General features: G+C 37.1%; 9 protein-coding genes across 9 annotated transcripts; 6 read left to right on the forward strand and 3 right to left on the reverse strand.

The window, feature by feature from the left end:
* Window positions 1-51: 51 nt before the first annotated feature.
* On the forward strand, window positions 52-426 carry C9374_012683 (uncharacterized protein; the record flags this gene model as incomplete). The annotated part of the gene is made up of 1 exon (XM_044688476.1): window positions 52-426. The coding sequence occupies one exon, from the start codon at window positions 52-54 to the stop codon at window positions 424-426; it is 375 nt and encodes a 124-aa protein (XP_044554325.1).
* A 1,368-nt stretch (window positions 427-1,794) lies between these two features.
* Window positions 1,795-2,847, forward strand: C9374_012684 (uncharacterized protein; the record flags this gene model as incomplete). The annotated part of the gene is made up of 1 exon (XM_044688477.1): window positions 1,795-2,847. The coding sequence occupies one exon, from the start codon at window positions 1,795-1,797 to the stop codon at window positions 2,845-2,847; it is 1,053 nt and encodes a 350-aa protein (XP_044554326.1).
* A 205-nt stretch (window positions 2,848-3,052) lies between these two features.
* On the forward strand, window positions 3,053-4,051 carry C9374_012685 (uncharacterized protein; the record flags this gene model as incomplete). Its single annotated transcript, XM_044688478.1, has 1 exon — window positions 3,053-4,051. The coding sequence occupies one exon, from the start codon at window positions 3,053-3,055 to the stop codon at window positions 4,049-4,051; it is 999 nt and encodes a 332-aa protein (XP_044554327.1).
* A 54-nt stretch (window positions 4,052-4,105) lies between these two features.
* On the reverse strand, window positions 4,106-5,831 carry C9374_012686 (uncharacterized protein; the record flags this gene model as incomplete). Its single annotated transcript, XM_044688479.1, has 4 exons — window positions 4,106-4,183; window positions 4,273-4,618; window positions 4,697-4,871; window positions 4,952-5,831. 4 exons carry the CDS (start codon window positions 5,829-5,831, stop codon window positions 4,106-4,108), a joined length of 1,479 nt encoding a protein of 492 aa, XP_044554328.1.
* A 251-nt stretch (window positions 5,832-6,082) lies between these two features.
* C9374_012687 (uncharacterized protein) lies at window positions 6,083-8,029 on the forward strand (the record flags this gene model as incomplete). Its single annotated transcript, XM_044688480.1, has 1 exon — window positions 6,083-8,029. The coding sequence occupies one exon, from the start codon at window positions 6,083-6,085 to the stop codon at window positions 8,027-8,029; it is 1,947 nt and encodes a 648-aa protein (XP_044554329.1).
* A 35-nt stretch (window positions 8,030-8,064) lies between these two features.
* On the reverse strand, window positions 8,065-9,959 carry C9374_012688 (uncharacterized protein; the record flags this gene model as incomplete). Its single annotated transcript, XM_044688482.1, has 2 exons — window positions 8,065-9,071; window positions 9,200-9,959. The coding sequence occupies 2 exons, from the start codon at window positions 9,957-9,959 to the stop codon at window positions 8,065-8,067; spliced, it is 1,767 nt and encodes a 588-aa protein (XP_044554330.1).
* A 161-nt stretch (window positions 9,960-10,120) lies between these two features.
* Window positions 10,121-10,748, forward strand: C9374_012689 (uncharacterized protein; the record flags this gene model as incomplete). Its single annotated transcript, XM_044688483.1, has 2 exons — window positions 10,121-10,287; window positions 10,343-10,748. 2 exons carry the CDS (start codon window positions 10,121-10,123, stop codon window positions 10,746-10,748), a joined length of 573 nt encoding a protein of 190 aa, XP_044554331.1.
* A 90-nt stretch (window positions 10,749-10,838) lies between these two features.
* On the forward strand, window positions 10,839-13,388 carry C9374_012690 (uncharacterized protein; the record flags this gene model as incomplete). Its single annotated transcript, XM_044688484.1, has 1 exon — window positions 10,839-13,388. The coding sequence occupies one exon, from the start codon at window positions 10,839-10,841 to the stop codon at window positions 13,386-13,388; it is 2,550 nt and encodes an 849-aa protein (XP_044554332.1).
* Window positions 13,389-14,017: 629 nt separating this feature from the next.
* On the reverse strand, window positions 14,018-15,286 carry C9374_012691 (uncharacterized protein; the record flags this gene model as incomplete). The annotated part of the gene is made up of 1 exon (XM_044688485.1): window positions 14,018-15,286. The coding sequence occupies one exon, from the start codon at window positions 15,284-15,286 to the stop codon at window positions 14,018-14,020; it is 1,269 nt and encodes a 422-aa protein (XP_044554333.1).
* Window positions 15,287-15,318: the final 32 nt, after the last annotated feature.

The following is a 15,318-nucleotide window of genomic DNA, read 5'->3' on the forward strand; positions in this document are numbered from 1 at the left end:
AATTTCAATTTCAAAAACAAATTTAAAAAATGTTCAACACTCATCACGCCCATGAGAATTCGTACCATAAACTTGAGGGATGAGAACACTCCTTCGCTCATCCCTCCCTCTTCTGAAATTATGAAAATTCTTGGATCGGAATTATTGAAAATAGTTCAATTAAACGTAGTAATGGATGCTACTCAATGCAACCACACAGAGGAAGGAAGAGTGAGCGAGAAGCCTTCGGAAAATTCTAATCCTTCTCTCCGGAAAGTTCTAATGAATGGTGGTATTATTCATGAAATTTGGGAATATTTATATCTCATGTTTATGGATTTGCTCGACATGATTCTGATTTATTCTGAAACATTATTCAACAAGTTGGTGAATGAGTTTGTATTGTGTTCAATATTCAACATCAAAATGGCACCACCACACACTTAAGTTCCACTCCAAGACGAAAAGGGAATGTGTCCTCGAGCTCTGGATCATCCTTCCTTGCGTCCACAATCACTACAGGCTCATCTGTTGTGACCGCTTCAACAACAGTTGCATCTTCCTACACAACACCACCTAACACAACAATGGCCGCCACAAGAACCTCTTCGACCACTCTGTTGGACACATCAACAAGAAGATCAATATCTCAAAAGATTCCTTTTAAAACTCCTCCGTGGCTCCTTCTACCATCAAAAAAGAAATAACTGATTTTCTCATACATGTATCAATTAGCAACCTTTACCAGTGTGGTTGAAACAAGCCTTACATTCATTTTGCCGCCTCAATTCATTACATTCCTTGACAAACAACAAAGCACTTGCCGCTTAATTACTACAATATAGCTTGTTAAAAGCCTTAAATACGTGGAGTGTGTTATTGTGGCTGGAATATCATCAAATAAAAATCGAACAAATCCAATGAATTACTATTGCGTGGCTTGTTATTGCAAATTCAAACACACCAAGCAACTAGAAGTCACTTCCAAGTCAATCCTAACGTTGACCCATATTGTGATCCATATCCAGGCTACGACGTGTCAATTTGCCTTTTTGAGTCATGTTTTTCATGGTTCAAACGAATGCACAGTTTGGTAGGTATTATTGTTACAAAATTTAAAGCTGAGACAGTTTTGGTCACTCATAGTACGAGAGAGATTGAGTTTCATAACACCATACACAAGCTTGATAAGGAATTCATCAAGGACATAGCTTGGTTTGGTATTATATTTACCAACAAGAATAATACAATCAAAAAGGTGGTAGATCAGGTTGGAAAGGAGAAGTTTGCGGTTAACCAAAGGATCCGTTTAGGCTGATTCACTAGCGGCCAGTTTGGAAAAGAAACTCATTCACTTTTTCAAGCAAAGAGCTATCATTGAGCCAACAAACAATGAAGAAGGGTCTTTCAAAGGAGTAGATAACTCTTTAGTACCCATTATTGAGGGTAAGGAAGAAATGAAAGACTTGGACGGAGATGAAACTGATGCACGTTTAGACGGTCTGGCTCTTGATTCTCTTGGAAAAAGGAAGAGGGTAGATGAGTACAAGGAATTAGCCTCCAAACTCTCCAAAATTAATGATTCGTTGATGAGCCATGTATCGGAGCTTAGAGTATTAAAGCAACCATTACCAAGACCTATCCTTGTCTTGAGGAAGTATATTTGTACTCTTGAATGTATGATCATGTTTGCGAGTGCAAGGATCGTCTACTTAATCGTCATGTAATTCAAGTGACATTTCATTTTGAATAAACAATTGTTATTGGAATGAATGTGTTGTTGAATAATGCAATTTCAAAAACAAACTTTAAAAAATGTTCAACTCTCATCACGCCCATGAGGATTATTATACTGTCCTGGATAAAAGCTTTCTCACCCATGAATCAAGTACCATAAACTTGAGGAATGAGAACGACACATCCTCGCTCATCCCTCCCTCTTCTGAAATTATGAAAATTCTTGAATCGGAATTATTGAAAATAGTTCAATTAAACGTAGTAATGGATGCTACTCAATGCAACCACACAGAGGAAGGAAGAGTGAGCGAGAAGCCTTCGGAAAATTCTAATCCTTCTCTCCGGAGAGTTCTAATGAATGGTGATATTATTCATGAAATTTGGTGTGTGGGAATATTTGGATCTCATGTTTATGGATTGGTTCGAGATGATTCTGATTTGGATTTATTCGTGGTTGTTTCCAATGATCTCGGGGAGCAAATTGAAGAAAAACAAAGAGCTATTGGAAAGAGAGATTACACTTACCAATTCAGTACAAGTATTTCATTTGAAAACACAAGAAGCAAAAACGTGGATTTTACAATTTATTCTGAAACATTATTCAACAAGTTGGTGAATGAGTTTGTATTGTGTGCAATGGAATTTGTTTCCATTTTAACGAGTGAGCATCTTTCATCATTTGTCTTGTTGAAAAGTAACAAGATGGAATTGATTCAGACTCCATCATTAATATCTTTACAAGAAAAGAGTGAAGTGAAACAATTAGTTCGAAAAAGTATTTCCTACGAAGCAGATCATTCATTTGTGAAGGCCAAAAACAAAATGACAAAAGAGCTTAATATTGAAAAGGGTATGAAGGCTTTGTTTCACTCGTTTCGAACCGTAGTATTCGGTGTGCAAATTGCAAAATTTGGTTGTATAACTGATTTTACTGAGGCAAATCATTACCAAACAGAAATTCACAAGACATTCAATTCATCATCGATTCAGACCTTATTGTCAGATTTTTCTGAAAAGATGGATGCCGCGATAGGTGCTCAAGTTTGGGAAGTGTTCAAGAAAGTGTTTAAAGTTAAATTGAATCAATTGCAAACTACTTTTAGGAAAGCGTTAATGGGTAGCCAACAGTAATATGAGTACATGTGAGACAGTTGTCAATTCAAACTTTTAGTGACAGCCCCAAGTTATGTCGTGTGGTCACGTGGGATTTTTTAGCCACAAGTCCCTACCTCACTTCTTGAAACGGAAATTGGTTGTTGCTAATTGAAGTGCAAATTGGAATCCTTCTCAAACAAAAAAAAGAGCCACAACAACCATTCTGTGCCACACAACGACCATGATACTCTCAAACCAATCCATACCGTCACAGCAGCAATCGGCCAGTGGACAAATTCCAATCATTTCCTATAAGAGCACGACGGAAGAGAGAAAGCATGAAATACGATCAGCTCTCACCTCCGTTGGATTTTTCTACTTGGTCGATCACCCATTAGTTTCTGATATGCGGAAAGCTTTTGAATATTCTAAAAAGTTTTTTGATCTTCCCTTTGAAGTGAAAAATCAATTTCATACTCTCAAAGGTGGAAGTGGCTACATTTCAAAGAGCTCTGAACGACTTAATGGAACTGATATTGATTTGAAGGAGGCATATAATGTAAGACTGCAAAACAGTCCCAATGATCAAGGTGAAGAGGTGAATTATTTTCCAGATGAGACACAATTTCTAAACTTGGAAGGTTTTGAAAAATTCAGTAAGGACCTGTTTAATGCATTGCATGATTTGTTGTGTGAAATTTTGGATGATTTACAAAGTAGTTTGACCATTCAAAACAAAACGAGAGGTTCCACAGAGCCATTGGAAAACAATTATTTCTCTTCCACGCATAGTGACAAGGAGCATTCATTAAGATATTTGCATTATCCAAAAATTGACAAGAATAACCTCTCATCGTCAGCTAGTGATAGAAATGGAGCAGGCTTGCATTGTGACTATGGATCAATTACATTACTATTTCAGGATGATGTGGGAGGATTGCAAGTATTGAATCGAGTGACCAATGAAATGATGAATGCTCCCTATGTTCCAGATTCAATGATTGTGAATTGTGGAGATTTGATGCAGGAATGGACTAGTGGCGAATATAAGAGCGTGCCTCATCAAGTAGTGCTTACAAATTATGACCGTGATAGATATAGTATTGCATATTTTGGTCAGCCTAATAAGGATTGCTATATTAGCTCAATTGACATGACAGCATACGATTATCTCATGAAAAAGTTTGAAAAGAGCTATACCATTAAGCAGCAATCAAAAACAACTACAACCACTCCTTAGAGTAACGGTGTTTTCCTTGGTTGCAAGGTCACAACTGAAATATCTGAATAAAAATCAGTGATGGATCTTCGTTTCATCCTGTGGAAGAACCACAATAATCGTTTTCTCTCTTTTTTCAGTAAATAAATACATCTGCATTGAGCACTGCAAAATACATGGAATGAAAATGATGGAAACTCCACAAATGAAAGCGGTAAATTAATTTTGGTAGGAACATTTACATCCATAGGTTGTTTCTCACCAAAATAACTCGATCCAGTAAAATACAATTGGCCCTTACTCGTTTGAAAAACGCTATTGGCTCGTCCAGCATGAATTTCTGTAATCTCTTCATGAGGTATTTCGATAAGAGTAGGTTTGTTTCTGTCTGTGAAATCTCCAGTTCCTAACATGCCATGCTTGTTTCGTCCCGATACGTAGGCCTTATTGTCAGATGTCAAAAATATGGAGTGATTCCAACCACAAGCGATTGATACAATTTTCTCGTTTGAGAAATATTCTGGCTTGACTAGGGTTGGAACAAGTCTGGATTCATTATCAGCCAGGCCTAATTGGCCATAATAATTTCTGTTGTGAGTGAATACGTTTGATTTAAGATTATTTTTCAACTCTATTGGTGCTCACCAAATTGTTTGTATCACATACCTTCCAGAGGCATACACAAATCCTCGCCGTGTTAAAAACAAAGTGTGTAATTCTCCACATGATGCATATTGTACATAATCTCCAAGCTTATAGAGAGAGTCAAAGAACGAAATTTTGGTTGGAATTCGTCGATTGTCTTGATCGTTCAAACCCAATGCTCCATATACATTTTCACCTAATGAAAAATTAACAATGAGGTAAAGAAACAATAAATTCAAAGAATAGTAACTTTCAGGGAACACTACACAAACATACCACAAGAAAATACCTCATTGGATCGTGTCAACATTATTGTGTGATAGCTACCACAAGCAATGTGTCGAACTGGTTGGCCTATATTTGCTTTGGTTAATATATGAACGCGACTACAATCTCTATTTGTCTCATGTGTGCCAAGACATCCATATAAATTATATCCCACTCCATATACTTCTCCTGTCTTTGTAAGAATCATTGTACTTCGTTTTCCACAAGCAGCGTCTTTGATTGGCTCAGTAAAATCAAATCTTAGAACTTGATGTGTTGAATCAATGAATGGATCATGTTGGATATTTAGTTGATGATCTGTGTTTTTTCCTAAACAGAATAGTCTATTTCTATTTGTAATAAATAACGAATGCCAGGAGCCAGAAAATATCTTCTCCACATTCTCGTCCATATTCAATAATTTACATTTCATTAATTTTAACTTGCTTTCAAAATTGTTAGACAAATTATTATACAATGCTCCTCCTTTGCTTAAACAATTAATTCGGCTGGAGCTCTGAGTAGAATTTACAAGATACCAAGGCTCATCATATTCCTCCTTGATAATTCCATTCGGATGCACAAACTCGGAAATAAATTCCTCTTCTCCAAACGCATAAACTTCAACAGTTCGTAGGGGTCTTTTTCGTAAGTACCGAATGATTTTAATATCATCATTATTGCTCTCCTCATGATGATGGTTGATATTCAATGATGATGGTAATGATGATGATAATTCAGAATAATTTGCCATATCGGAATGAGTACTTAATGCTGCTGGAGAAGTCATGTTAGTAGAGTTGTGTTGTTGTTGTTGTTGATGAGAAGAACCCATCAAGTGAGTAATGTAAGGAGCAACAGTGTCATCGATATAGATTATTCTCGGCATTCCGAAAATATTCAATTGTTTCTACAACAATGATTATTATATCAATTTCATCAAGTAATAATTTTAGTATTGGAAATCAGTGTTCCCTGAAAACTGTGATCTTGCTTTAATATTTTTAATGTTTTGAATAACAAAACAAAAATGGCATCTTGCGAAATCTGCACTCCCAACGAACTTCAACTCTAAGAGGTCGCCCTCTCGTTGCAACCTAACAATAATAATAGTTCTTACATAAAAGAAAACAACGAAAAATGTCTGAATCATCCTCTTGTGTTGTGTGTATTCTATTACTTGATTTTAGAGATGATCCGATATCGGAACATGATGATGATGAAAACAATCAAGTTGTCTTTCATTGGTCTGAACTTGCTCATCAATTGAAAGATAAATTTCATCAAGAGGCTATCCAAATGGCCAAACGACGGGATGAACATTTTCAACAATTGATATCCTTGGTGCCAGCTAAACGAAGCAATTATTTGAAAAAGAATTGGTGGCCGGATCCCAACGATCGATTGATCATGCTGAAAGCCTGTGCTTTAGATGGTAGCCTGTTAGAGCATGTCCCAGAGCCATTTCAAAATGATAAATTAATTGTTTGGAGAGCTGGAACGCTGCAGTTTGCCTCTGAGGAGTTAAGAAGTGATCGTGAGTTTGTTTGTCAATTCTTGAAAGCGCACGGCATTGCGAATTTTCGATTTATATCCAAAGAATTACAAAATGATCGAGAGCTTGTCTTCTTAGCGGTGAGACAAAAAGGAACTCTTTTGCAATATGCTTCTCCAACATTGCGCAATGATAAGGAAATTGTTTTTGAAGCCATTATTGAGAATGCAATTGCTATGGAATTTGCTTCTGATTCTCTCAAGGACGATTTAACATTTGCTTGGAAAGTATTTGAAATATCTGCGTATTCACTCATCTTTTTTTCTGAGAGAGTACGTTCTGAGAGGGAGTTAATGTTACAAGCATGTGAAATATATGGAGAAATATTAGATTATCTTCCCACCGATCTTCGAAACGATCGAGAGATTGTATTAGCTTCAATGACTTTTGACTATCATGCATTTCAGTTCGCTTCTGAGCAATTAAGAAGTGACAAAGAAATTGCCCTGAAGGCAGTTCAAATAGCTGGATCAAACTATGCATATATTGGAAAATCTTTAAAGAATGATAAGGATGTACTTCTTGCTGCAATCAGAAGTGACAATTTTCAACCAAATATGACTCCAGATGAATTTAGAAAAGACCCTGATGTGCTGGAAGCCATTCAGCAAAGCAACAACTGCCACAACGCCAACTTTCCTCTCATACAGGACCTAGATAATCGAGAAATGATATTGAAAACTGTATCGACAAATGGTCTAAATCTAAAACACCTGTCAACGATTCATCGTGATGACGAAGAGATTGTTTTGAAGGCGGTTCGACAAAATGGTAAATCTTTACAATTTGCGTCAGAGCGATTACGAAACGATGAATTGGTGGTAACACAAGCAATTCATCAATTCGGAAAAGCCATTGAGTTCGCATCTGCCGAGTTACGTAAAAACAAGAATCTGCTTCTGCTTGCTGCTGGTACATCCAAAGACAATATTTTGCGATTTGCACACAATGACTTGAAAAGCGATCGTGAATTTGTCATGCAAATTGTTTCCAAGAATGGTTTATGTTTGGATTCAGCTTCGGATGACTTGAAAAACGATCGTGAAGTAGTGAAAACAGCTATTAAGCAAAATGCAGAGGCAATTAAGCAGGCGTCACCGGCACTGAGAGATGATGCTGAAATTATCATGCAAGTAATTGTTCGTTTTCCCTATGCCATCTATTTCGCCTCAACGAGACTTCGTAATGATTTCAAATTCGCTGAACGGGTTTTGAAAGCAACAAGCGTTCACTTTGGTTACTTTTCTACAGAATTGACAAGCAACAAACATCTTGCACTGTTGGCAGTTGGAAAGCGTGGTTACAATCTTGAGTGTGTTTCTGAAGAACTTAGGAATGATCGACAAGTGGTTTTGAAAGCTGTGAAAGAGCATGGATTAGCTCTGCAATATGCATCGTTGTCGTTGCGTGATGATTATGAAATTGTGAAAGTGGCCTATAAACGCAGTAAGAGAGCCGTTCTTTATGCATCTGATAACGCTCGCATGCGTGTGCTTGAGCATGAAAAGAATAAGAAATGTGTAATTTTATAAAGTAGAGAATTCTTGTGATTTATTATAAATTATTTTCATACTAAGGTTTTTTGTGAATTGTTGGTAGCACTATTGTTATTTGATTGCAAAAGAGGAGAATCACTCGTGACCACCGCATGCTGCTTCTTACCAGATGTGTGTTTTTGTTGCTTTTTATCTACGGGAGCAATCATGTTATCCATCACAAAAAAGGCCACAAGCCAAGCACCAAATGAAACAGCGAGAATGATTTGAATGGTCACAACGTTGAGATAAATTCCACAAAAGAATCCAATGGCAGAGGAGAGAGATTGTGTCATTTTGAAAGCAGCAAAAGCTTCAGCAGTATTCTTCTTCTTGTAATAATTGGGACTTCCCAAAATTCCGTAGATTGAGTTTGTGAGAAAACTGTCTGACAAGCCAAACAAGGACATGTTCACAAAGAAGAGCAAGTAGAGAGCTGCTGGTTTTTGGATGGTATGAGAGGGATCGTCTTGATTGGAAGCCATGTCATTAGAAACGGAATTTCCCCAATACACAAATTGTGTACTCAATGAAACAGCCACGCAATGAATGAACATGGCTGCGAGCATGGTGACTCTTCTCCCGATTTTGTCTAACATTTTTCCAGAAATTAAGGCTCCAGAAACTTGACTGATACCAAATAAAATCATGACCCATCCGAGCATATCTCGACCAATGATAGGAGGTAACGATCCAGTGAAATATGAATTGCTATATCCAGAGTAAAATGAAATGATACTAAATACAAGCATTTTCTTTGAAAATAACACTAGAAAAGCTTGTTTTAAGAGAGAAACGAAATCTTTTGCTTGTTTGGCTAATTCTTGTGTGAAATAATTTTTGATTTTGTTGGAAATTCTTTCTGTGAAACTTCTTGTATCAATATGAATATTATCATGTTGTAAATCTTCTTCGTCGATTTGTAATTTCTTTTCATATTCACTTTTCTTAATAGGCATAAGTGCAATTAATGACAAAGATCCAACCAAGGCAATAATGGTGAGCACAAAGAATAATTGAAAATTCGTCAATCCAGCACCTATAATATTTTCAAGATAATTTTCAATTCAATCGTTACATTATTTACCAAAAAAAGAAATTATAAATTATTTCAAAAATAAAAACTGTCACTCGCGACTCCATAGTAGACAAGTACACTCCACTTACTAAATAACGATCCAGCTAAAATATTTCCAAAAATCGAATTCAATTGAAACAAGGCAAAAAACACTCCACTAAAAAATCCCATCACTTCCACACTATTTCCAGAGGCTGCCTCTTTTTCCTGTCCAGAATTTTGCCGTTCAGCACTCGACTGCTCAGAACTCTGTCCATTCTTCATTTGAAATTCTTTAATTTTCATCTGCGTTAAATTTGCAGATTGTGTCAATAAAGTTCCCTGTCCAGTCCATAGCAAAGCAGCTCCAAATCCATTCACCACTGAAGCACAATACAACAAGACACTACTATCAAATCCAGCAGCAAACACAAACAAACAATAACACAAAGCTCCCAACACACATGTCCATTTTGGACTAAATAATTGTGTAAACGAAGGAGCGACTAAATTGGAAAAGGCAAAAACAAAATATAAAATGGACAAGCTCACAAAGCCTTCGGATTTTCGGAGGGTCGTTATGAAGGATTGAGTGGTACCAAATGCTGCAAATAATAAAAAGAAAGAGGCTCCTAAATTAACCACGTTGAAAAAGCCCTTGTTGAAGAACATGGGTCCGAGAAGATGTTTTAGAGAGAGGACGATGGATTGGATCCGAGAACGAAAGGAATGATTGAGTGAGGAGGAAGAGGGAACATGATTTAAACTATAGGAGAGTTCTTGTTCGTGATGAGAAGGACGAGCGTGAAGGGGGTGATGAGAGGGATGATCCTTGTCGTTGTTGAGCTGATGATTATAATTGGAGGCCATTTTTTTGATGAATTTCACAGAAAATGGAGAAACAACTCTGGGTCAACTCAGTATTGGTTGGCCGAATAATAAAAGGAATTGACAATGAGTTCCATATTCGAAATCGTTGTTTTTAGTTGGTCAATCAATTAATGAATTACCTGATCTTGTTCAAATAAAAAATGTTGAAAAGTGTTGGAGCATCACTGATACGTGGCATGAAGTGTCATCATTCTCTGAGAGCTTCGGAATTTATAAATTACCAGAGCAAAACATCATCATCTATTAATTTATCAATTATTTTATCTATTCCATCGTCCTTTAGAAGATATTCAATTTTGAGAGAGGAGTAAGTTGAGTTTGATTATTGTACATCATCGTTGTGATGGAAATTAGGCTATTAGTAATTCTTCAACAACGCAGAGTACAAACTCTTCAACACCACCCCAACAACAACCAATAGAAGAAGAGTCTCAACAACCAACAACCCCATCACACAAAAAGTATTTCATCACCACGGCTCCTTCCGAACATGAAAGCACCCGCAAGCAAGAAAAAGTAAAGAAACACCAATCCCAGAAATTCATGCACTATTCAAACAAGTCCTTTTTAGAAATTATACAAGATGTTTTGAGAAGGTCCGTTCGGTTTTTCGCTCACAACTATTACCTCGTATTTGCGTTCTTATTGCTGGTTGCCCTCATGTATGCGTTGGATGTTTTCAATTTGAGAACAGAGAAAATTCTATCCGAACGAGCCAAGCTGGAAGAGCTTGAGTGGAGAACAACAAGTAGTAGTAGTAGTCGTTAGAAATGGATGAGTTGAGATCAAGTTGCCCATAAAGCCGATTCCCTCCAAAACTTACAATTTGCGCTTAGACATTCAAAATTTGAAGAAAAAATGATTTTGACAGCAGCAACGCCCATTCCGCAAGATGAAGAAGTTGGAATACGATTGTTGAGGATTCGGAGGAATGAATACATGCATGAACGTTGTAGTACTGGTGGTGAAAATCGTGGTCGTTCAGGTCATTCACCCGATTACGGATTTGGTCGTCGTGATAAAGCATCTCCTATTTTGCTGAATCCATGGTATCCTCACCCACATCAACACGTGTTTGATGTGCATGATGAAAATTATACGAGGCAAAAGAATGAAAAATTGCAACGTGATTTGCATAGAACTCGCCACATGCCACCACCATCGCAATACAATCCCAATCATTATAGACCTCATCACTCTCCACCAATGCAGTATTTTACAAGTGGAAACATACCAGGCATGCCACAGGGACCACCACCTCCACGATTATTGAGACCAGAAGGAAAGAGTAAACTAAAACACCTCGTAAGGCAGCAGCAAGAGGAAAAAGCTTCAAGACACAAACTCCTATTGGATCCTTTTCATCCTGCCAACAATGTCGTGGCGTGCTCGGAGGATATTAAGGAAGACCTTAAGAAAAAGCACAAAAAGATTATCAAGTTGAAAAAGTATGACTCAAATGATAATTCCATCTCGGAAGACTTGTCTATTCAGTTACTCAAAGCAAATTATCCAATGTATAATATTGCAAACGGCATCAAGTATTATGCTGACGAAGAAATTCAAGACCAATGCCCAGAAACATCATGCTCTACAGAGAGCAACAACATCACAACCATAGACAAATCCGTTCAAATGAATTCAACCATTTTAGAGGAATGTACACAAACTGAGGGTCGTGCAATGCCACCTGTCAATGTTTCTAATTTAGGTATTCAAACTAGCCCTGAAGAGCAGAAAAAAGCTCCATTGAAAGGAGAACAGCTGCTAGAGGTTTTGAGGAATTCTCGTATTATGGATCTAGAAACCTATTTTCAACTAATGGAAAAGCAAGAACGAGAAGGAACGTCAAATTCTGCTTTGGATATATCTATCCTTAACAACACGGCTCATTTTCCTGAAGTTCCTATCGCAACTCACACTAAGGGAATTGCCGATTCGCGTGACCTTCCCAATGTAAGCAATATTCAGTGTGTCAATTCATCGACCGATTCAAAACTGACTTCAAGAATTCCTCTAACCAAAAACTCCCCATCCAAAGCTATCGAAATTACGTATGCTCTCGAAGATTACATGACGCCTGAAAATGTGAATCAAGAGAAACCCACTGTCACAGTAACAAAACGCCCCTCTGAACCTCTACGCTGCGACGATCAACCGTACAAATTGCCACTCACTGACATGAAACAACTACCAACGATGCTTACAAGACCAGAATCCCAATCATCTGTCCACCACTCATCATCAACGTACTCTAATGTTGTGAAATCTGAACAATGTGACCACACACCTGCAAATGCCCGACAAAATGTTGTACCCATTCCAATAGCTCAAGCGGCCACCACTGCACAGCTTGAGGAACCATTCTCTAGTATCATTACATCCAACGTTGAAAATGTTAAACCCTCTTGTCACTTCAATGAAGAGCTAAAACCTCCACCATTCGAAGAAAGGATAATTTATCTTGACCAAGAAAAGCCGCAACAAACTCTGGAAAATCCATCTTATCCTACATATTCTCCTACATACATGGATAAAGTAATTTATATCGATGAGTTGAGGAAAGAAACAAGGCCAAGCTCGTGTGATAAAACTGAAAAAGCAAGCGAAGCTGACTTTTCCAGTGTGGAAATACCCTACTTTGAGGAGCGTATTATAGATCTTGGAAGAGCTCACAATTCGACACACCTCATTGAACAAGCTGCTGTTGACGACGACAACATGAGTGTCACAACCATTGGTAGTCAGGAAACCTATGAAGAATATCTCCAAAGAGTTGGAATTGATATCACAAACATGCCATTTTCATCGGAGGCTGTAAAAAAGAAATTGGAGCTTCAAATGGCTATTTCAGCTCGAAATTCTTTAAATTTCTCACGAGGAAGTCTACTACTACCCCAAGACTTTGATTTTGGCAATCAATCGTTTTTATCAACCTTAAATAGCAGCATTGCAAGTACTTTGAGAAATTCAAAGCTCAACAATCTGACACGAAAAGAAGATTTAGAAGCTAGAAAAAAATCAGAGCAAAAAAAGGAGGAGGAACCATGTGAAAAACATACCACCAATCCCAAACAGCCAGAAACAGTCGAATCAATCTTGAGAAATATTTTACAAAGCTCCAACAAAATCAAGTCCAAATTGGCAAAACGTAATGAAGAAGAACATGTCCACACTCCCTCAATTCTGAACCAAAAGAATATTCATATTGAGGAAATTGAAGAGTACAAGAGTCTTGTTACCAAACTAGATCAGGAATTTATGACCAATGCTGACTATCTGATTGCACAAACAGAATTAATGAAGGAAGAAACGGAAGAAGCATTGGGTAGAATCAATAGGCTTCAATTTATCAAGAAGGAACGATTTAATGAATCTTTGGATGCTGTTTATCATCAAAAGCGGTAGTCCAAAATTTATTGTTCCCAAAGCCTCAGCGAAAATTGGAGCCACGTCTAAAATTTCAGGAGTGACCACACAAAAAGATTTCATTTGAATTTCTCTACAATATGCTGTGTTAGGTCTGTAGGTAAGAATCCCATAAGCCGCTTTGTAATCAGCATTTCTTGCCGTAAACAATTCGCAAGTTCTCCGCGCCAAAAGATCTTTTGGAGCAGTCAACCAAAAACCAATCTATTTTTAACGTTGACATTTTCTATTAAAATCCTGTCTTGACACGATCAGAGCAGAATCAGCAACAACAAAAAAAAAACAATCATCATGGCTCGTTCTTTCAATAGTCGCCGAGGTAATCGATCCCACTCGAAACGATTCTGGAAGAGAGAATATCATGGTAGCAAGAAAGCTCTCACCCGATCTGCCTTGAACTCTCAAAAACATTGTGACTTGGCAGGAATTGAAGACTTGCCTCACCGCCATGAATACAGCAATATTTGGGATTGGTGGTAATGAATGAAAATTCATACAACACCGTTGAACTGTTGTTAGATATATATTTATAGCTATATATTCATTCTGTAAAATATAGGTTGAACACATTGGATCGATCATCATGCACACACACGAATTCCACATGATTAGATCTGAAAATCTTTCAACAACTTGAAATGCAACACAAAAGGATTCACCCGATTCTCAAGCTCGCCATAATAATATTGATACACCAGATTCGGACACGGAGTTTGATTCTTCCGACTCAATTGTGAATATGTTCTCTTTAGGATTTTCATAAACCCCTCGGATTCCATCTTGATATGTTTCCGATAAATATTCTTCTCTTCCACGAGTGGAGTTTGATAAATTTTGATCATCATCATGAGAGGATTGCTGCTATTCGTACTACAACCACTACTGCTATTAGTACTCTTTTCATAGACAATAGTCGAGTAAAATTTCTGTAATATGACTTCATCGGTAATAAATCGATGACCATCCAAATAATAAATAGTTTTCACTTGATTTTTGAAGAAATTCACTGCTTGTTGCATCAATGGCTTGAAATTGGTATTGTTCAAGAGTGGAATATGTTCCTGTAACAGCGGCACTCGATAACATTTTTGAACGAGAGGACTTGTATTCTCATCCCAATGTCTGTATTTGAATGTATTCTTCCAGTGATCAAATGTGATACAAGATTCTGCGTCTTCTTGTTCTAGATACCATTGAAAATTAGTCGTCTCACTAATTAAGGAATTCAATGCCACACATCCTTTCGAGAAGGCCAATAAATGAACAAATGCTTGACACGTGTCGTGTCCAAAATATTCATGTGGAAATAAATCATTGAGAATTTCTAAAACGAGTCGATTTGCATTTCCTTTCACATAAAAATTTTCATATTCATATATCAAGGATGTGTAATCTAACTGTGATGGTTGAAAAATTAAATAAGCCACTGAATTTGGAAATTTTTCATATAACAAATCGAATACTTTTTCATAGTAAACTTCGGTAATTGCTGGAGCATGATTTTCGTGGCTGGTATTGTTGAGATCGTGTTGTTGTTGTGGATTTGTGTTGGCATTCTCATTCATGTCCTCCTCTTCAAATGGATAATCGGAATTTAAATATTTAATAAAATCACTCCGTGTTAATTGTATGTCTCCTGGAAAAAAGATGTTATATTCTCTTTGGGAAGGATTTAATGTTGATGATGATGTGGCTATTGATGACCTTTGTGGATCATGATGACATGAGTGATCCTCCATTTTCAAATACTTTTCATTCAAATAATAATGTACAGTTTGTTTCCGAGGAGGACTTGATGATGTATCCAGCCATGTTTTGGTCAGAAAATTACTTCCTGCTTTACCAAAGGAGAAATTATGAATTCTTAATTTCGACATTTTTTTAATGTTTTCAAAATCAAATTTAAAAT

Source organism: Naegleria lovaniensis (assembly GCF_003324165.1).
Source record: "Naegleria lovaniensis strain ATCC 30569 chromosome Unknown tig005, whole genome shotgun sequence".
Lineage (NCBI taxonomy): Eukaryota > Heterolobosea > Eutetramitea > Acrasida > Naegleriidae > Naegleria > Naegleria lovaniensis.